Source organism: Rhinoderma darwinii, chromosome 7 (assembly GCF_050947455.1).
Source record: "Rhinoderma darwinii isolate aRhiDar2 chromosome 7, aRhiDar2.hap1, whole genome shotgun sequence".
NCBI classification, from domain to species: Eukaryota; Metazoa; Chordata; class Amphibia; order Anura; family Rhinodermatidae; genus Rhinoderma; species Rhinoderma darwinii.
Genome location: NC_134693.1, coordinates 4,374,576 through 4,400,068, shown reverse-complemented (window position 1 = coordinate 4,400,068; position 25,493 = coordinate 4,374,576). Strand labels below are relative to the sequence as shown.

Here is a 25,493-nt window from a genome sequence, read left to right as displayed (position 1 = left end):
CGAGTACAGGGATATGCGCTGAACACGGTACCTACCGCAGCAACAGTGGCAGCGAGGGAAAGGGGGGCAACATCGGACAAGCACAAACCAGTGAGCATGTCCGAAAATAATGAATACGTGGGGGTGGATTTAAGCGACCAGGTCCTTTTGTGTTGCATGCGCGACTTCGTTCCTCTTCTTGGTTTGATTGGGTCGGGGTCGCACTTCCATCGCGGGGGGCCAGATACTATGACACTGATGGAAATAATGGTTGTTTTTTAGTATGTCCCAATCTAATGTATTTGGTTGATGTTTTATATATTTTTTCGAAGTACTTTACCCTGCGCTGCTGGTGCGCGTCTGTGCTGCATGCCGATCTTCGGTCCCTCTTCCTTTGGAGGGGCCGGTGTTTCGCGTCCGTCACGGATGGGCATACAGTGACATACTCCTGGCAACTTTGCCCTTTTGAAAGATGACCTGCAAAGTTTCATGCGTGGCGCATGCGCCGTCCCGCTCTCTCCCTTCTGGCGCTGTGTGGTGACGCAGGCACGCATGGGTATGCGTTGTCCGTCCTCCCCGCTGTCCTGGGATGGTGGGATCGGGGCGGCGTAGTGTGACGTCACGGAAGTTATTTGCAAGGTGCGTAATTAACTGGAAATCCATGTATATATTTACTTATACAAAACCTGTGCCCTGATTGGACTATTTCACCCTATCCCTCCTACTTAGGACCAAGCTTCCTCACTGTTCATTACCCCTTGAAAAAGATGACGGCGAAACGCGTGTCGGGGAGTTTGTTGTGGTCTGTGGATTTTTTGGGGGATCAATATGCAAAACACGGTTGGTATTTGACTTAATTTGGGTCTTTGATCCTTGTTACTTGTACATCTGTACCCCTTGTCTAGTGTAATGTTTCTACACACAATCATTTTTGAGGTGTATATTTGTATATTGCTGTTCAGTGTTTATAGACCGGACCCCTGTGCTGATTGTGGATGGGATTTGATGCCTTGTGATCCCTCATACACCACATTTTATTGTATGTTATTTTTTCTATATCCTTTTTTTGATGGCCTTTATGTTTTTATAATATGTTCTAATAAAGTATTTTTGATATACTGGACAGCGCTATATTTTGTACTATCGGTTATTGCTTGTGTTTGGGATACCATTATGTCTATATATATATATATTTCTATAGGTACTTTATTTCCAGTGTTGATATATATGGATGTTTATTGTCGAAATGTTTCTGTTTGGCTTGGACTTTATAGGTATTTATACTTTATGTATTGATTTGCGCCCTGTAGCCTTGACAATTACAGAGCGCTCTGATTGGTCCCCCGCTCCATTACTTAATCACGCCGTCCAAACACAAAATCCCCCGCTCTGCAATATATATGTAAATACTTAATGCCCATCGTTGTGGCTGCCGCCGCTGTGCCCGGGGAGCCTGTTGGTTTCCCCAGTTTTCCCGCCGGCCCCTCTCACGCACTGTAACATGAACCTTCGTGACTTGTATTTTCTATCCTCTGATTTCTGTCTATATGATTGTATTTATTCCACTAATGATTTTTTTTTAATATAATGCACTTCCTATATTTATTATAATACTTTTATTGATCATAATACTATCTGACCTTAACCCTTTAGACCCCGCCCCCTGACCCTATGATGTCATGTCTCCCATATATCTGTATATAAACCCCGGTATACTGTGCTGCTGTTAGATATCCACCTGAGGAAGACGCCAGTTCTGTGTGGAAACGTGGATCTTTCTAAAATAATCTTGTTCAGTTTCCATTCTCCGTCCTTCGTCCACCAGCGCCCGGTTATCCCTGGTTTTCTTCTTCGCTCCTGCTACGTATTGCGGTTGCTTTAATGCACGTGCGGCCAAGAAGGATCTGCACCTGGTCTTAAACTGCTCCACGTCAGACTGGCGCCGGGTATTACCACATCTCGCCCGGCAGCAGTTATTTCTCTCCGATCATTTTTCGTCATACCACAAGTTTTCTTCACTCTGGAGCGCCGTGTTTTCATTTCTTGCGCAGGTTTTTTACGGATCTATTGACATGGATGAGATCTCCTGAGTTCGTCATCAGTTCTTTGCTTGGTTCCATAAACGTAATGAAAAGTACATTTAACTCTTTCACTTCGGCTCTTGGTTGGGCGACTCCATCGCGACAAATTTCATTTCATTGTGGGCAGTCCCAGAGGTGATGCTTCCATCCCTCACTTTATTTCGGAACATGAAAGGGAAGGCTTTCTTGAAGGACTTTCTGAAGCTGGCGCCCATGAAGCCGTAGACGATGGGGTTAATGGACGAGTTGGCGTAGGACATGCAATTGGCCCAAGTCTTGATTTTGTATGTGGCGTAATTGGCTTGAAATTCTGGGTAGAATCCCTGGAAGAGGCTGAAGAGCTGGATGGGGCCCCAGCAGATGGTGAAGAGAAGGACAATCACTATCACCATTTTGGATATTTTGCTCCTCATGGCGACGGTTCTTTCAGAGAGCAGCTGCACCTGGTAGGATGAAGAAACGATTCCGATTTACTTGTAGATATAATCTATATATAATCTGGGTAACTTTGTAGATGTGTTGCTTCATTTATCTTGCACTCAACTTGAAGTGCATCATGTCTTATACTCAAGTCACACCTAGAGCTGCATTCACAATTCTACTGGTTGCCACTTGGGATACTGTGCCGAGAGATGGACGCCAACAGGCCGAGCTAGGATCCTCTGATGAACGATACTCTGCTGCATTGAATTCTGGAAGAATCTATGGTATAAACCATCTCCAACAAAGCGGATGGTAGAGTAACTAAACCAACAGGGGGCAGTAGAGAGATGTGAGGTCAGAGCTCTGAGAATTTTGAATGCAGCTCTGAATGTGACTGCAGAATCGGCACATACAGAAAATGTATATATAACACGATATAGTGAGCATTTGGCTGATGCGTCTGTGCTGTACCAGATCTGATAATCCACTGCGCACAATTCAGGAACGTAACTGCCGCCGGAGCACCCATAGTAACAGCTACGGGGCCCATGGTACTCAAGGGGCCATGGAAGCGGGTAATAATAATAATCTTATGCACTTACCGCTCTAGAGTCCTCTTCAGCTCCGGGCGCACACAACATCCTGACGCTGGTCCATGTTAGGACCCTGTGGGTGGCAGCCCCCTGAAGTGAAGAGGACCCTGGAGCGAGCAGAGGAAAGGCAACAGAGGTCTGGTCTGGGGCCTGAATTAAATTTTTGGGGGGTCAAGTCTGTAGTCTGAACTAATTTAGAGGTCTGTTCTGGGGTCTGAATTTTTTTAGGGGTCTGGTTCTTGGTCTTCATTCATTTTGGATTTTGGGGTCTGGCGCCTGCATTTATTTTGGCGTCTGCTCCGGTCTCTGAATTTTTGTTAGGCATCAGAATGGGGGTTGTATTTATTTTGGGCTCGGGAAAGCACAGTATATCTCTGGGACACAGTAGTCTGATGGTGATCAATTGTCAGTCCACGATGGGAGTTGTACTTTATTTATTTTCTCACTGCGACTGAGAAGGCAAGTGTGCCCTCACCCTAACATTGACATGGGGCTGGTAAATGCTCTTGGGTATCATTAAAAGTGTTTCTATGGAGCTCAGCAATTTTTAGTTACGTTCCTGACACATTTCTAGATCCTCGGTGATACATTGTGGTGGATTTACAGCCGTGGTACCTGATAGTTGTTGTCCGTGGGCTCCACCAGTGGTTGTCCGACTCTCTTTAGCATTAATGAGTAGCACAGACAGATGGTCAGCAATGGCAGAAGGTAGACGGCAAGGAACTGGTAGAGGATACAAGCTTTCTTCAGGGTGTCTGATGGAAACTTCTCTATGCAGTAGATCCTTGGCCCGTACCAGTAGCCATTCTGTATCTTCTGATAAGGGATGATGGGTGTGGACAGCAGCAGGGACCCTGTGGAGTGGACTCATAGTTACACATCACATCCCTTGTATACATCCCAAAAGTGTAACCACTGTCCAGGCTCTGGTGTAGTTCTTGTGGCTCTGGAGGGTAAAGTGGTGGCACTGCAAAAGTATTGGTGCCCTTGGTCATAATCCCAGGTCTTACCTTTTTTTTCCCCCTGCAGTGATATACCAGGCTGCAGTTGTACTGGTTTATACTGAAACTTGAGTAGGAGGAGAAGTTAGCTACTTCCTCTATCACTAATGTCACCACTGAACTACCCAGCATTCCTTCTTTCCTTGCTAAAAAAAGAAAAAATTAACAAAACAAAAAAAAAAAACAAACCCCTTATAGCCCTAGAGGGTGAAGTCTCCGCTCTGTCTGACACTTCCCTGAGGGACTAGGAAACATTCGGTCACTGACAGTCACTTTACAGACAGAGATTTAAACAAGCATGTCAATGCACATTGAGAGGTTTGGGAGGGGTAGTTGGTCTTCTCACTGTAAGTGACTGCTAGGAAGATCTGAGAGAGGGAGAAACCCCTGGGAGTCCAAGTGTCAACTAATATGACCGACAATAGCAGCTATCAGACAGCTACTTCCTGTCCCAGAAACTGAAGGTAGGAGAAGTCTGAAGCTCAAACAGCTGAGCTTCCAAGAAAAAGAGACTGCACACAGGACTGCACATGAGCAAGAGACTGCACACAGCGACTGCACATGAGCAAGAGACTGCACACAGCGACTGCACATGAGAAAGAGACTGCACACAGCGACTGCACATGAGAAAGAGACTGCACACAGCGACTGCACATGAGCAAGAGACTGCACACAGTGACTGCACATGAGATAGAGACTGCACACCGACTGCACATGAGAAAGAGACTGCACAGGAGGAAGAGACTGCACATAGGACTGCACAGGAGGAAGAGACTGCACACAGGACTGCACATGAGCAAAAGACTGCACACAGGACTGCACAGGAGGAAGAGACTGCACAGGAGGAAGAGACTGCACAGGAGGAGGAGACTGCACAGGAGGAAGAGACTGCACAGGAGGAGGAGACTGCACAGGAGGAGGAGACTGAACAGGAGGAAGAGACTGCACAGGAGGAAGAGACTGCACAGGAGGAAGAGACTGCACAGGAGGAAGAGACTGCACAGGAGGAGGAGACTGCACAGGAGGAGGAGACTGCACATGAGCAAGAGACTGCACACAGTGACTGACTGTACATGAGCAAGAGACTGCACACAGTGACTGCACATGAGATAGAGACTGCACACAGTGAATGCACATGAGAAAGAGACTGCACACAGTGACTGCACAGGAGGAGGAGACTGCACAGGAGGAGACTGCACATGAGAAAGAGACTGCACACAGTGACTGCACAGGAGGAAGAGACTGCACACAGTGACTGCCCCGGAGGAAGAGACTGCACACAGTGACTGCCCAGGAGGAAGAGACTGCACACAGAGACTGCACAGAAGCAAGAGACTGCACACAGCGACTGCACATGAGCAAGAGACTGGTCAAGAGTAGTCAGGAGCACAGGCGACACGTCAACCTTAAAGGGTAACTAAACTTTTTACATTTTTTTGACATGTCAGAAGTTTTGATTGCTGGGGTTCCGAGCGCTGAGACCCCCACCGATCGCTAAAACGAAGCGGCAGAAGCCCTCAAGCGATTTCTGTGCTGCTTTGTTTCTGATCGTCTTTCCTTGGTGTACGGAGTCAGACTTTCTATTGAGCCCGTACACTGCTCCGAGGAAAGTTGATCAGCAACGAAGCGTAACAGCCCCCACCAGAGCGCTTTTGCTGCTTCAGTTTTACAATCAGTGCACAGACCCCGACGGATCAAAACTTCTGACATGTCAAAAGTTTTTTAAAAGTTTCGTTACACTTTAAGTCATAGTTTCAAGTCTTTCATTTATTCTAAATGATGAAGAAACTTCTTACCTATCCAGATACAGATGCTGACGATCATGGCCACTCTGGGGGTCCGCTGCCTCAGTGACCTCAGCGGATATAATGTGGCGTAGCAGCGGTCGGCACTCATCGCTGTCAGGGTGATACAGGTGGCCTGGACCGTAACCTGCGACCAATCACAGAGAAGTGACTCGATACATCAAGAGAATGACTCTACCAAGATGGCAGCTGACAGGGGCTTCACAAGGGGCAAATAAAGCTTAATCACCATATAATCAACAGTTCTGCAGCTTTCAAATAGACTTTGTTTCAATTCACCACAACTTTCAAGATCTCTGCTTGCTGTCAATGAATAGGACCATCCTGGTTTACATCCAAATGTTGAAAACCTGGACAGACTAAGGGCATGGCCCCACGTGGCGCATTTCTTCCGCAACTGTCCGCATCAATGCCGCACAGAATCTGCGTTGCAGATTCTGTGGCGGATCTGCCCAAAATGTGCAGTAAATTGATGCGGACTAGCCGTTGCGTATTGAGGTGAAAGTACTTCCCTTCTCTCTATCAGTGCAGGATAGAGAGAAGGGACAGCACTTTCCCTAGTGAAAGTAAAAGAATTTCATACTTACCGGCCGTTGTCTTGGTGACGCGTCCCTCTTTCGGCATCCAGCCCGACCTCCCTGGATGACACGGCAGTCCATGTGACCGCTGCAGCCTGTGATTGGCCTGTGATTGGCTGCAGCCTGTGATTGGCCTGTGATTGGCTGCAGCCTGTGATTGGCCTGTGATTGGCTGCAGCCGTCACTTAGACTGAAACGTCATCCTGGGAGGCCGGACTGGAGACAGAAGCAGGGAGTTCTCAGTAAGTATGAACTTATATTTTTTTTTACAGATACATGTATATTGAGATCGGTAGTCACTGTCCAGGGTGCAGAAACAGTTACTGCCGATCGCTTAACTCTTTCAGCACCCTGGACAGTGACTATTTACTGACGTCGCCTAGCAACGCTCCCGTAATTCCGGGAGCCCCATTGACTTCCTCAGTCTGGCTGTAGACCTAGAAATACATAGGTCCAGCCAGAATGAAGAAATGTCATGTTAAAAAAGCAAGACGCATCCGCAGCACAAATAACATGTGCATGACAGCTGCGGACTTCATTGCGGAATTTAGAATCTCCATTGAAGTCAATGGAGAACTTCCGCCATGAGTCCGCAACCAGTCCGCCACACGTCCGCAACAACCATTGTATGCGGCAGACACCAAATTCCGCACCGCAGCCTATGCTCCGCAGCGGAATTTTCCGTATCGTCTAAACGAACCCAACCACAAAGCAGTGGAAGACAATGGAGAAACGGGTCCACTGCGGATTAACGCTGCGGAGTGTCCGCAGCGGAATTCCAGAGCAATTCCGCCACGTGGGGCTTTGCCCTAATAGTTCTTACAGCTGAGGGGTTGTTTAATATAAATTTCCCCCTATATCTATGCAGGGGATTTGGAACTCTGTATCAGAAAATAATATTTTTACTTTTTGTGACACTGCTGCTTTGTATCCTGTATAGAGAGCAGCTGTATCTTGCGCTGAGACCTGAATCCGTCAGATCAGCTGGACTGACGGGTTCGGTGACATCGGGTCCTGCATGTCTCTGATAGTTCATAACTTAGATGTGATCGATAACAGGTGGATCCTGCGTGTCTGAGACATGCAGGACCCAATGACACTGAAACTGTCAGTCCTGCAGGACTGACGGATTCAGGTTCTAGCACACAATCCAGCTGCTCTATATACTGAATACAAAGCAGCTGTGTCACAAAAAGTAAAAATCATTTTGAATAAAAACGAGTTACAAAGTTGCACCAATCGCACTGATAGACAATTTTATTAATTTAAAAAAAAACCAACAGGTTTTCAAAGGTGAACATAGCATTTAAAGTCATTTTCTTTCATAGAAAATCCCACCATGTATGGAAACCTGTATAGAACAGCTGTAAAGTCCACACATCCCCCGCTGCACCTTTACCTGCTGCAGATACGCCACAAACTTGCACATGAAGTCTCCAAACACCCAGCTGGGCAGAGGGTAGAGCGTTGCAGTAAAGGGCACGCAGCACAATAGAAACATGATGTCGGTAGATGCCAAGTTAGCTGGGGGAGAAAGCAACAATAATAGTGAGTCAGATAATTCCATATCTCCGGCTGCATCATGTGACCACAAGTCCTGAATAAACTGAAGCATTGAGTCCCTGAAGGCCGATCATCCGGCTGAATGTGGATACAAGTCCCAATGGAGGGATCGGGGTAAGCGGCTGCTAAGCACCTCGTATAACACTTATTTGGGGGGATGAAGTAAAGGATGAGCTGGTAAAATGCAATATGTCCAATTACCCTCCTCCCCTAGATAAGATACCCAGGGGTGACTGATAACCCCTCATCCATACACATTGTCAGCAGATCCCACAAAAGCGGAAAGAATAACAGATTACGGTGGTGTATGGGGCATAGGAAAATCAAAGTTAAGCCATGTTTGGGGGATACTTTGATTTTCAATTTCTCACCATTTTCAATAGCTCTGCTTGCTGTCAGTAAAGGAAAACATTCTCTCGGTAGTGCCGAGCTTCAAAAGGAGTGACCTCTCCTCAAAGTCAGTACAAAAAATAGTCAAAGAAGCAGCACTCCAAAAATATAAGGATTTATTTAGCACCACATCTCAGTGCAACGTTTCACTCTCACAATGAAAGAATGATTGAAAATGAAACGTTGCACTGAGATGTGGTGCTAAATAAATCCTTATATTTTTGGAGTGCTGCTTCTTTGCCTATTCTTTATATATAACATATATGTATCTTCATATAATAATGTATCCTGATGTATAATAGATGTATATATGTATCTTCATATAATAATGTGTCCTGATGTGTAATAGATGTATATATGTATCTCCATATAATAATGTATCCTGATGTGTAATAGAGGTATATATGTATCTCCATATAATAATGTATCCTGATGTGTAATAGATGTATATACGTATCTCCATATAATAATGTATCCTGATGTGTAATGGATGTATATATGTATCTTCATATAATAATGTATCCTGATGTGTAATGGATGTATATATGTATCTTCATATAATAATGTATCCTGATGTGTAATGGATGTATATATGTATCTCCATATAATAATGTATCCTGATGTGTAATAGATGTATATACGTATCTCCATATAATAATGTATCCTGATGTGTAATGGATGTATATATGTATCTTCATATAATATTGTATCCTGATGTGTAATAGACGTATATATGTATCTTCATATAATAATGTATCCTGATGTATAATAGATGTATATATGTATCTCCATATAATAATGTATCCTGATGTGTAATAGATGTATATATGTATCTTCATATAATAATGTATCCTGATGTGTAATAGATGTATATATGTATCTCCATATAATAATGTGTCCTGATGTGTAATAGAGGTATATATGTATCTTCATATAATAACGTGTCCTGATGTGTAATAGATGTATATATGTATCTCCATATAATAATGTGTCCTGATGTGTAATAGATGTATATATGTATCTCCATATAATAATGTATCCTGATGTGTAATAGATGTATATATGTATCTTCATATAATAATGTGTCCTGATGTGTAATAGATGTATATATGTATCTCCATATAATAATGTATCCTGATGTGTAATAGATGTATATGTATCTCCATATAATAATGTATCCTGATGTGTAATAGATGTATATATGTATCTTCATATAATAATGTATCCTGATGTGTAATAGATGTATATATGTATCTCCATATAATAATGTATCCTGATGTGTAATAGATGTATATATGTATCTTCATATAATAATGTATCCTGATGTGTAATAGATGTATATATGTATCTCCATATAATAATGTGTCCTGATGTGTAATAGATGTATATATGTATCTCCATATAATAATGTGTCCTGATGTGTAATAGATGTATATATGTATCTCCATATAATAATGTGTCCTGATGTGTAATAGATGTATATATGTATCTCCATATAATAATGTATCCTGATGTGTAATGGATGTATATACGTATCTTCATATAATAACGTATCCTGATGTGTAATAGATGTGTATATGTATCTCCATATAATAATGTATCCTGATGTGTAATGGATGTATATATGTATCTCCATATAATAATGTGTCCTGATGTGTAATAGATGTATATATGTATCTTCATATAATAATGTATCCTGATGTGTAATAGATGTATATATGTATCTTCATATAATAACGTGTCCTGATGTGTAATAGATGTATATGTATCTCCATATAATAATGTATCCTGATGTGTAATAGATGTATATATGTATCTCCATATAATAATGTATCCTGATGTGTAATAGATGTATATATGTATCTCCATATAATAATGTATCCTGATGTGTAATAGAGGTATATATGTATCTTCATATAATAATGTATCCTGATGTGTAATAGATGTATATATGTATCTTCATATAATAATGTATCCTGATGTGTAATAGATGTATATATGTATCTCCATATAATAATGTATCCTGATGTGTAATAGATGTATATATGTATCTTCATATAATAATGTATCCTGATGTGTAATAGATGTATATATGTATCTTCATATAATAATGTATCCTGATGTGTAATAGATGTATATATGTATCTTCATATAATAATGTATCCTGATGTGTAATAGATGTATATATGTATCTTCATATAATAATGTGTCCTGATGTGTAATAGATGTATATATGTATCTCCATATAATAATGTATCCTGATGTGTAATAGATGTATATATGTATCTCCATATAATAATGTGTCCTGATGTGTAATAGATGTATATATGTATCTCCATATAATAATGTATCCTGATGTGTAATAGATGTATATATGTATCTCCATATAATAATGTGTCCTGATGTGTAATAGATGTATATATGTATCTCCATATAATAATGTATCCTGATGTGTAATAGATGTATATGTATCTCCATATAATAATGTATCCTGATGTGTAATAGATGTATATATGTATCTTCATATAATAACGTATCCTGATGTGTAATAGATGTATATATGTATCTTCATATAATAATGTATCCTGATGTGTAATAGATGTATATATGTATCTTCATATAATAATGTATCCTGATGTGTAATAGATGTATATATGTATCTTCATATAATAATGTATCCTGATGTGTAATAGATGTATATATGTATCTTCATATAATAATGTATCCTGATGTGTAATAGATGTATATGTATCTCCATATAATAATGTGTCCTGATGTGTAATAGATGTATATATGTATCTCCATATAATAATGTGTCCTGATGTGTAATAGATGTATATATGTATCTCCATATAATAATGTGTCCTGATGTGTAATAGATGTATATATGTATCTCCATATAATAATGTGTCCTGATGTGTAATAGATGTATATATGTATCTTCATATAATAACGTGTCCTGATGTGTAATAGATGTATATATGTATCTCCATATAATAATGTATCCTGATGTATAATAGATGTATATACGTATCTCCATATAATAATGTGTCCTGATGTGTGATAGATGTATATATGTATCTCCATATAATAATGTATCCTGATGTGTAATAGATGTATATATGTATCTCCATATAATAATGTGTCCTGATGTGTAATAGATGTATATATGTATCTCCATATAATAATGTATCCTGATGTGTGATAGATGTATATATGTATCTCCATATAATAATGTATCCTGATGTGTAATAGATGTATATATGTATCTCCATATAATAATGTATCCTGATGTGTAATAGATGTATATATGTATCTTCATATAATAATGTATCCTGATGTATAATAGATGTATATATGTATCTCCATATAATAATGTGTCCTGATGTGTAATAGATGTATATATGTATCTCCATATAATAATGTGTCCTGATGTGTAATAGATGTATATATGTATCTCCATATAATAATGTATCCTGATGTGTAATAGATGTATATGTATCTCCATATAATAATGTATCCTGATGTGTAATAGATGTATATATGTATCTTCATATAATAACGTATCCTGATGTGTAATAGATGTATATATGTATCTTCATATAATAATGTATCCTGATGTGTAATAGATGTATATATGTATCTTCATATAATAATGTGTCCTGATGTGTAATAGATGTATATATGTATCTCCATATAATAATGTGTCCTGATGTGTAATAGATGTATATATGTATCTCCATATAATAATGTATCCTGATGTGTAATAGATGTATATGTATCTCCATATAATAATGTATCCTGATGTGTAATAGATGTATATATGTATCTTCATATAATAACGTATCCTGATGTGTAATAGATGTATATATGTATCTTCATATAATAATGTATCCTGATGTGTAATAGATGTATATATGTATCTCCATATAATAATGTGTCCTGATGTGCAATAGATGTATATATGTATCTCCATATAATAATGTGTCCTGATGTGTAATAGATGTATATATGTATCTCCATATAATAATGTGTCCTGATGTGTAATAGATGTATATATGTATCTTCATATAATAACGTATCCTGATGTGTAATAGATGTATATATGTATCTTCATATAATAATGTGTCCTGATGTGTAATAGATGTATATATGTATCTTCATATAATAACGTGTCCTGATGTGTAATAGATGTATATGTATCTCCATATAATAATGTATCCTGATGTGTAATAGATGTATATATGTATCTCCATATAATAATGTATCCTGATGTGTAATAGATGTATATATGTATCTTCATATAATAATGTATCCTGATGTATAATAGATGTATATATGTATCTCCATATAATAATGTGTCCTGATGTGTAATAGATGTATATATGTATCTCCATATAATAATGTGTCCTGATGTGTAATAGATGTATATATGTATCTTCATATAATAATGTGTCCTGATGTGTAATAGATGTATATATGTATCTCCATATAATAATGTATCCTGATGTGTAATAGATGTATATGTATCTCCATATAATAACGTATCCTGATGTGTAATAGATGTATATATGTATCTTCATATAATAATGTATCCTGATGTGTAATAGATGTATATATGTATCTTCATATAATAATGTATCCTGATGTGTAATAGATGTATATATGTATCTTCATATAATAATGTGTCCTGATGTGTAATAGATGTATATATGTATCTTCATATAATAATGTGTCCTGATGTGTAATAGATGTATATATGTATCTCCATATAATAATGTATCCTGATGTGTAATAGAGGTATATATGTATCTCCATATAATAATGTATCCTGATGTGTAATAGATGTATATATGTATCTTCATATAATAATGTGTCCTGATGTGTAATAGATGTATATATGTATCTCCATATAATAATGTATCCTGATGTGTAATAGATGTATATGTATCTCCATATAATAATGTATCCTGATGTGTAATAGATGTATATATGTATCTTCATATAATAACGTATCCTGATGTGTAATAGATGTATATATGTATCTTCATATAATAACGTATCCTGATGTGTAATAGATGTGTATATGTATCTTCATATAATAATGTATCCTGATGTGTAATAGAGGTATATATGTATCTTCATATAATAATGTATCCTGATGTGTAATAGATGTATATATGTATCTTCATATAATAATGTATCCTGATGTGTAATAGATGTATATATGTATCTTCATATAATAACGTATCCTGATGTGTAATATATGTGTATATGTATCTTCATATAATAATGTATCCTGATGTGTAATAGAGGTATATATGTATCTTCATATAATAATGTATCCTGATGTGTAATAGATGTATATATGTATCTCCATATAATAATGTATCCTGATGTATAATAGATGTATATATGTATCTTCATATAATAATGTATCCTGATGTGTGATAGATGTATATATGTATCTCCATATAATAATGTATCCTGATGTGTAATGGATGTATATATGTATCTCCATATAATAATGTATCCTGATGTGTGATAGATGTATATATGTATCTTCATATAATAATGTATCCTGATGTGTAATAGATGTATATATGTATCTTCATATAATAATGTGTCCTGATGTGTAATGGATGTATATATGTATCTCCATATAATAATGTATCCTGATGTGTAATAGATGTATATATGTATCTCCATATAATAATGTATCCTGATGTGTAATAGATGTATATATGTATCTTCATATAATAATGTATCCTGATGTGTAATAGATGTATATATGTATCTCCATATAATAATGTATCCTGATGTGTAATAGATGTATATACGTATCTTCATATAATAATGTATCCTGATGTATAATAGATGTATATATGTATCTTCATATAATAATGTGTCCTGATGTGTAATAGATGTATATATGTATCTTCATATAATAATGTATCCTGATGTGTAATAGATGTATATATGTATCTCCATATAATAATGTATCCTGATGTGTAATAGATGTATATATGTATCTTCATATAATAATGTATCCTGATGTGTAATAGATGTGTATACGTATCTCCATATAATAATGTATCCTGATGTGTAATAGATGTATATATGTATCTTCATATAATAATGTATCCTGATGTGTAATAGATGTATATATGTATCTCCATATAATAACGTGTCCTGATGTGTAATAGATGTATATGTATCTTCATATAATAATGTATCCTGATGTGTAATAGATGTGTCTATGTATCTCCATATAATAATGTATCCTGATGTGTAATAGAGGTATATATGTATCTTCATATAATAATGTGTCCTGATGTGTAATAGATGTATATATGTATCTTCATATAATAATGTATCCTGATGTGTAATAGATGTATATATGTATCTTCATATAATAATGTATCCTGATGTGTAATAGAGGTATATATGTATCTTCATATAATAATGTATCCTGATGTGTAATAGATGTATATATGTATCTTCATATAATAATGTGTCCTGATGTGTAATAGATGTATATATGTATCTCCATATAATAATGTATCCTGATGTGTAACAGATGTATATATGTATCTTCATATAATAATTTATCCTGATGTGTAATAGATGTATATATGTATCTTCATATAATAATGTATCCTGATGTATAATAGATGTATATATGTATCTTCATATAATAATGTATCCTGATGTGTAATAGAGGTATATATGTATCTTCATATAATAATGTATCCTGATGTGTGATAGATGTATATATGTATCTCCATATAATAATGTATCCTGATGTATAATAGATGTATATATGTATCTTCATATAATAATGTATCCTGATGTGTAATAGAGGTATATATGTATCTTCATATAATAATGTATCCTGATGTGTAATAGATGTATATATGTATCTTCATATAATAATGTATCCTGATGTGTAATAGAGGTATATATGTATCTCCATATAATAATGTATCCTGATGTGTAATAGAGGTATATATGTATCTTCATATAATAATGTATCCTGATGTGTAATAGATGTATATATGTATCTTCATATAATAATGTGTCCTGATGTGTAATAGATGTATATATGTATCTTCATATAATAATGTATCCTGATGTGTAATAGATGTATATATGTATCTTCATATAATAATGTATCCTGATGTATAATAGATGTATATATGTATCCTCATATAATAATGTATCCTGATGTGTAATAGATGTATATATGTATCTCCATATAATAATGTATCCTGATGTGTAATAGATGTATATATGTATCTCCATATAATAATGTATCCTGATGTGTAATAGATGTATATATGTATCTCCATATAATAATGTATCCTGATGTATAACAGATGTATATGTATCTTCATATAATAATGTATCCTGATGTGTAATAGATGTGTATATGTATCTCCATATAATAATGTATCCTGATGTGTAATAGATGTATATATGTATCTTCATATAATAATGTATCCTGATGTGTAATGGATGTATATACGTATCTTCATATAATAATGTATCCTGATGTGTAATAGATGTATATATGTATCTTCATATAATAATGTATCCTGATGTATAATATATGTATATATGTATCTCCATATAATAATGTGTCCTGATGTGTAATAGATGTATATATGTATCTTCATATAATAATGTATCCTGATGTGTAATAGATGTATATATGTATCTTCATATAATAATGTATCCTGATGTGTAATAGATGTATATATGTATCTCCATATAATAATGTATCCTGATGTGTAATAGATGTATATATGTATCTCCATATAATAATGTATCCTGATGTGTAATAGATGTATATATGTATCTTCATATAATAATGTGTCCTGATGTGTAATAGATGTATATATGTATCTCCATATAATAATGTATCCTGATGTGTAACAGATGTATATATGTATCTTCATATAATAATTTATCCTGATGTGTAATAGATGTATATATGTATCTTCATATAATAATGTATCCTGATGTGTAATAGAGGTATATATGTATCTTCATATAATAATGTATCCTGATGTGTAATAGAGGTATATATGTATCTTCATATAATAATGTATCCTGATGTGTAATAGAGGTATATATGTATCTTCATATAATAATGTATCCTGATGTATAATAGATGTATATATGTATCCTCATATAATAATGTATCCTGATGTGTAATAGATGTATATATGTATCTCCATATAATAACGTGTCCTGATGTGTAATAGATGTATATGTATCTTCATATAATAATGTATCCTGATGTGTAATAGATGTGTATATGTATCTCCATATAATAATGTATCCTGATGTGTAATAGATGTATATATGTATCTTCATATAATAATGTATCCTGATGTGTAATGGATGTATATACGTATCTTCATATAATAATGTATCCTGATGTGTAATAGATGTATATATGTATCTCCATATAATAATGTGTCCTGATGTGTAATAGATGTATATATGTATCTTCATATAATAATGTATCCTGATGTGTAATAGATGTATATATGTATCTTCATATAATAATGTATCCTGATGTGTAATAGATGTATATATGTATCTCCATATAATAATGTATCCTGATGTGTGATAGATGTATATATGTATCTTCATATAATAATGTATCCTGATGTGTAATAGATGTATATACGTATCTTCATATAATAATGTATCCTGATGTATAATAGATGTATATATGTATCTTCATATAATAATGTATCCTGATGTGTAATAGATGTATATATGTATCTTCATATAATAATGTATCCTGATGTGTAATAGATGTATATATGTATCTCCATATAATAATGTATCCTGATGTGTAATAGATGTATATATGTATCTCCATATAATAATGTATCCTGATGTGTAATAGATGTATATATGTATCTCCATATAATAATGTATCCTGATGTGTAATAGATGTATATATGTATCTTCATATAATAATGTATCCTGATGTGTAATGGATGTATATACGTATCTTCATATAATAATGTATCCTGATGTGTAATAGATGTATATACGTATCTCCATATAATAATGTGTCCTGATGTGTAATAGATGTATATATGTATCTCCATATAATAATGTGTCCTGATGTGTAATAGATGTATATATGTATCTTCATATAATAACGTATCCTGATGTGTAATAGATGTATATATGTATCTTCATATAATAATGTGTCCTGATGTGTAATAGATGTATATATGTATCTTCATATAATAACGTATCCTGATGTGTAATAGATGTATATATGTATCTTCATATAATAATGTGTCCTGATGTGTAATAGATGTATATATGTATCTTCATATAATAATGTATCCTGATGTGTAATAGATGTATATATGTATCTTCATATAATAACGTATCCTGATGTGTAATAGATGTATATGTATCTCCATATAATAATGTATCCTGATGTGTAATAGATGTATATATGTATCTCCATATAATAATGTATCCTGATGTGTAATAGATGTATATATGTATCTTCATATAATAACGTATCCTGATGTGTAATAGATGTGTATATGTATCTTCATATAATAATGTATCCTGATGTGTAATAGATGTATATATGTATCTCCATATAATAATGTATCCTGATGTGTAATAGATGTATATATGTATCTCCATATAATAACGTATCCTGATGTGTAATAGATGTATATATGTATCTTCATATAATAATGTATCCTGATGTATAATAGATGTATATATGTATCTCCATATAATAATGTGTCCTGATGTGTAATAGATGTATATATGTATCTCCATATAATAATGTGTCCTGATGTGTAATAGATGTATATATGTATCTTCATATAATAATGTGTCCTGATGTGTAATAGATGTATATATGTATCTCCATATAATAATGTATCCTGATGTGTAATAGATGTATATGTATCTCCATATAATAACGTATCCTGATGTGTAATAGATGTATATATGTATCTTCATATAATAATGTATCCTGATGTGTAATAGATGTATATATGTATCTTCATATAATAATGTATCCTGATGTGTAATAGATGTATATATGTATCTTCATATAATAATGTGTCCTGATGTGTAATAGATGTATATATGTATCTTCATATAATAATGTGTCCTGATGTGTAATAGATGTATATACGTATCTTCATATAATAATGTATCCTGATGTGTAATAGAGGTATATATGTATCTTCATATAATAACGTATCCTGATGTGTAATATATGTGTATATGTATCTTCATATAATAATGTATCCTGATGTGTAATAGAGGTATATATGTATCTTCATATAATAATGTATCCTGATGTGTAATAGATGTATATATGTATCTTCATATAATAATGTATCCTGATGTGTAATAGATGTATATATGTATCTTCATATAATAACGTGTCCTGATGTGTAATAGATGTATATGTATCTCCATATAATAATGTATCCTGATGTGTAATAGATGTATATATGTATCTCCATATAATAATGTATCCTGATGTGTAATAGATGTATATATGTATCTTCATATAATAATGTATCCTGATGTATAATAGATGTATATATGTATCTCCATATAATAATGTGTCCTGATGTGTAATAGATGTATATATGTATCTCCATATAATAATGTGTCCTGATGTGTAATAGATGTATATATGTATCTTCATATAATAATGTGTCCTGATGTGTAATAGATGTATATATGTATCTCCATATAATAATGTATCCTGATGTGTAATAGATGTATATGTATCTCCATATAATAACGTATCCTGATGTGTAATAGATGTATATATGTATCTTCATATAATAATGTATCCTGATGTGTAATAGATGTATATATGTATCTTCATATAATAATGTATCCTGATGTGTAATAGATGTATATATGTATCTTCATATAATAATGTGTCCTGATGTGTAATAGATGTATATATGTATCTTCATATAATAATGTGTCCTGATGTGTAATAGATGTATATATGTATCTCCATATAATAATGTATCCTGATGTGTAATAGAGGTATATATGTATCTCCATATAATAATGTATCCTGATGTGTAATAGATGTATATATGTATCTTCATATAATAATGTGTCCTGATGTGTAATAGATGTATATATGTATCTCCATATAATAATGTATCCTGATGTGTAATAGATGTATATGTATCTCCATATAATAATGTATCCTGATGTGTAATAGATGTATATATGTATCTTCATATAATAACGTATCCTGATGTGTAATAGATGTATATATGTATCTTCATATAATAACGTATCCTGATGTGTAATAGATGTGTATATGTATCTTCATATAATAATGTATCCTGATGTGTAATAGAGGTATATATGTATCTTCATATAATAATGTATCCTGATGTGTAATAGATGTATATATGTATCTTCATATAATAATGTATCCTGATGTGTAATAGATGTATATATGTATCTTCATATAATAATGTGTCCTGATGTGTAATAGATGTATATATGTATCTCCATATAATAATGTATCCTGATGTGTAATAGAGGTATATATGTATCTCCATATAATAATGTATCCTGATGTGTAATAGATGTATATACGTATCTCCATATAATAATGTATCCTGATGTGTAATGGATGTATATATGTATCTTCATATAATAATGTATCCTGATGTGTAATGGATGTATATATGTATCTTCATATAATAATGTATCCTGATGTGTAATGGATGTATATATGTATCTCCATATAATAATGTATCCTGATGTGTAATAGATGTATATACGTATCTCCATATAATAATGTATCCTGATGTGTAATGGATGTATATATGTATCTTCATATAATATTGTATCCTGATGTGTAATAGACGTATATATGTATCTTCATATAATAATGTATCCTGATGTATAATAGATGTATATATGTATCTCCATATAATAATGTATCCTGATGTGTAATAGATGTATATATGTATCTTCATATAATAATGTATCCTGATGTGTAATAGATGTATATATGTATCTCCATATAATAATGTGTCCTGATGTGTAATAGAGGTATATATGTATCTTCATATAATAACGTGTCCTGATGTGTAATAGATGTATATATGTATCTCCATATAATAATGTGTCCTGATGTGTAATAGATGTATATATGTATCTCCATATAATAATGTATCCTGATGTGTAATAGATGTATATATGTATCTTCATATAATAATGTGTCCTGATGTGTAATAGATGTATATATGTATCTCCATATAATAATGTATCCTGATGTGTAATAGATGTATATGTATCTCCATATAATAATGTATCCTGATGTGTAATAGATGTATATATGTATCTTCATATAATAATGTATCCTGATGTGTAATAGATGTATATATGTATCTCCATATAATAATGTATCCTGATGTGTAATAGATGTATATATGTATCTTCATATAATAATGTATCCTGATGTGTAATAGATGTATATATGTATCTCCATATAATAATGTGTCCTGATGTGTAATAGATGTATATATGTATCTCCATATAATAATGTGTCCTGATGTGTAATAGATGTATATATGTATCTCCATATAATAATGTGTCCTGATGTGTAATAGATGTATATATGTATCTCCATATAATAATGTATCCTGATGTGTAATGGATGTATATACGTATCTTCATATAATAACGTATCCTGATGTGTAATAGATGTGTATATGTATCTCCATATAATAATGTATCCTGATGTGTAATGGATGTATATATGTATCTCCATATAATAATGTGTCCTGATGTGTAATAGATGTATATATGTATCTTCATATAATAATGTATCCTGATGTGTAATAGATGTATATATGTATCTTCATATAATAACGTGTCCTGATGTGTAATAGATGTATATGTATCTCCATATAATAATGTATCCTGATGTGTAATAGATGTATATATGTATCTCCATATAATAATGTATCCTGATGTGTAATAGATGTATATATGTATCTCCATATAATAATGTATCCTGATGTGTAATAGAGGTATATATGTATCTTCATATAATAATGTATCCTGATGTGTAATAGATGTATATATGTATCTTCATATAATAATGTATCCTGATGTGTAATAGATGTATATATGTATCTCCATATAATAATGTATCCTGATGTGTAATAGATGTATATATGTATCTCCATATAATAATGTGTCCTGATGTGTAATAGATGTATATATGTATCTTCATATAATAATGTATCCTGATGTGTAATAGATGTATATATGTATCTTCATATAATAATGTATCCTGATGTGTAATAGATGTATATATGTATCTCCATATAATAATGTATCCTGATGTGTAATAGATGTATATATGTATCTTCATATAATAATGTATCCTGATGTGTAATAGATGTATATATGTATCTTCATATAATAATGTATCCTGATGTGTAATAGATGTATATATGTATCTTCATATAATAATGTATCCTGATGTGTAATAGATGTATATATGTATCTTCATATAATAATGTGTCCTGATGTGTAATAGATGTATATATGTATCTCCATATAATAATGTATCCTGATGTGTAATAGATGTATATATGTATCTCCATATAATAATGTGTCCTGATGTGTAATAGATGTATATATGTATCTCCATATAATAATGTATCCTGATGTGTAATAGATGTATATATGTATCTCCATATAATAATGTGTCCTGATGTGTAATAGATGTATATATGTATCTCCATATAATAATGTATCCTGATGTGTAATAGATGTATATGTATCTCCATATAATAATGTATCCTGATGTGTAATAGATGTATATATGTATCTTCATATAATAACGTATCCTGATGTGTAATAGATGTATATATGTATCTTCATATAATAATGTATCCTGATGTGTAATAGATGTATATATGTATCTTCATATAATAATGTATCCTGATGTGTAATAGATGTATATATGTATCTTCATATAATAATGTATCCTGATGTGTAATAGATGTATATATGTATCTTCATATAATAATGTATCCTGATGTGTAATAGATGTATATGTATCTCCATATAATAATGTGTCCTGATGTGTAATAGATGTATATATGTATCTCCATATAATAATGTGTCCTGATGTGTAATAGATGTATATATGTATCTCCATATAATAATGTGTCCTGATGTGTAATAGATGTATATATGTATCTCCATATAATAATGTGTCCTGATGTGTAATAGATGTATATATGTATCTTCATATAATAACGTGTCCTGATGTGTAATAGATGTATATATGTATCTCCATATAATAATGTATCCTGATGTATAATAGATGTATATACGTATCTCCATATAATAATGTGTCCTGATGTGTGATAGATGTATATATGTATCTCCATATAATAATGTATCCTGATGTGTAATAGATGTATATATGTATCTCCATATAATAATGTGTCCTGATGTGTAATAGATGTATATATGTATCTCCATATAATAATGTATCCTGATGTGTGATAGATGTATATATGTATCTCCATATAATAATGTATCCTGATGTGTAATAGATGTATATATGTATCTCCATATAATAATGTATCCTGATGTGTAATAGATGTATATATGTATCTTCATATAATAATGTATCCTGATGTATAATAGATGTATATATGTATCTCCATATAATAATGTGTCCTGATGTGTAATAGATGTATATATGTATCTCCATATAATAATGTGTCCTGATGTGTAATAGATGTATATATGTATCTCCATATAATAATGTATCCTGATGTGTAATAGATGTATATGTATCTCCATATAATAATGTATCCTGATGTGTAATAGATGTATATATGTATCTTCATATAATAACGTATCCTGATGTGTAATAGATGTATATATGTATCTTCATATAATAATGTATCCTGATGTGTAATAGATGTATATATGTATCTTCATATAATAATGTGTCCTGATGTGTAATAGATGTATATATGTATCTCCATATAATAATGTGTCCTGATGTGTAATAGATGTATATATGTATCTCCATATAATAATGTATCCTGATGTGTAATAGATGTATATGTATCTCCATATAATAATGTATCCTGATGTGTAATAGATGTATATATGTATCTTCATATAATAACGTATCCTGATGTGTAATAGATGTATATATGTATCTTCATATAATAATGTATCCTGATGTGTAATAGATGTATATATGTATCTCCATATAATAATGTGTCCTGATGTGCAATAGATGTATATATGTATCTCCATATAATAATGTGTCCTGATGTGTAATAGATGTATATATGTATCTCCATATAATAATGTGTCCTGATGTGTAATAGATGTATATATGTATCTTCATATAATAACGTATCCTGATGTGTAATAGATGTATATATGTATCTTCATATAATAATGTGTCCTGATGTGTAATAGATGTATATATGTATCTTCATATAATAACGTGTCCTGATGTGTAATAGATGTATATGTATCTCCATATAATAATGTATCCTGATGTGTAATAGATGTATATATGTATCTCCATATAATAATGTATCCTGATGTGTAATAGATGTATATATGTATCTTCATATAATAATGTATCCTGATGTATAATAGATGTATATATGTATCTCCATATAATAATGTGTCCTGATGTGTAATAGATGTATATATGTATCTCCATATAATAATGTGTCCTGATGTGTAATAGATGTATATATGTATCTTCATATAATAATGTGTCCTGATGTGTAATAGATGTATATATGTATCTCCATATAATAATGTATCCTGATGTGTAATAGATGTATATGTATCTCCATATAATAACGTATCCTGATGTGTAATAGATGTATATATGTATCTTCATATAATAATGTATCCTGATGTGTAATAGATGTATATATGTATCTTCATATAATAATGTATCCTGATGTGTAATAGATGTATATATGTATCTTCATATAATAATGTGTCCTGATGTGTAATAGATGTATATATGTATCTTCATATAATAATGTGTCCTGATGTGTAATAGATGTATATATGTATCTCCATATAATAATGTATCCTGATGTGTAATAGAGGTATATATGTATCTCCATATAATAATGTATCCTGATGTGTAATAGATGTATATATGTATCTTCATATAATAATGTGTCCTGATGTGTAATAGATGTATATATGTATCTCCATATAATAATGTATCCTGATGTGTAATAGATGTATATGTATCTCCATATAATAATGTATCCTGATGTGTAATAGATGTATATATGTATCTTCATATAATAACGTATCCTGATGTGTAATAGATGTATATATGTATCTTCATATAATAACGTATCCTGATGTGTAATAGATGTGTATATGTATCTTCATATAATAATGTATCCTGATGTGTAATAGAGGTATATATGTATCTTCATATAATAATGTATCCTGATGTGTAATAGATGTATATATGTATCTTCATATAATAATGTATCCTGATGTGTAATAGATGTATATATGTATCTTCATATAATAACGTATCCTGATGTGTAATATATGTGTATATGTATCTTCATATAATAATGTATCCTGATGTGTAATAGAGGTATATATGTATCTTCATATAATAATGTATCCTGATGTGTAATAGATGTATATATGTATCTCCATATAATAATGTATCCTGATGTATAATAGATGTATATATGTATCTTCATATAATAATGTATCCTGATGTGTGATAGATGTATATATGTATCTCCATATAATAATGTATCCTGATGTGTAATGGATGTATATATGTATCTCCATATAATAATGTATCCTGATGTGTGATAGATGTATATATGTATCTTCATATAATAATGTATCCTGATGTGTAATAGATGTATATATGTATCTTCATATAATAATGTGTCCTGATGTGTAATGGATGTATATATGTATCTCCATATAATAATGTATCCTGATGTGTAATAGATGT

At 32.8% G+C, this 25,493-nt stretch overlaps 1 protein-coding gene across 1 annotated transcript in view; it reads right to left on the bottom strand.

The window, feature by feature from the left end:
- Window positions 1–1,688: 1,688 nt before the first annotated feature.
- Window positions 1,689–25,493, bottom strand: part of LOC142657015 (G-protein coupled receptor 54-like) — a 50,927-nt gene continuing 27,122 nt past the window's right edge. The window contains exons 2-5 of the mRNA XM_075832068.1: window positions 7,860–7,984; window positions 5,874–6,009; window positions 3,692–3,930; window positions 1,689–2,503 (exon numbers count right to left, since the gene is read on the bottom strand). Of these exons, the coding sequence (XP_075688183.1) occupies window positions 2,129–2,503; window positions 3,692–3,930; window positions 5,874–6,009; window positions 7,860–7,984 (875 nt within the window). The 3' untranslated portion in view covers window positions 1,689–2,128. The remainder of the gene's footprint in view (window positions 2,504–3,691; window positions 3,931–5,873; window positions 6,010–7,859; window positions 7,985–25,493) is intronic.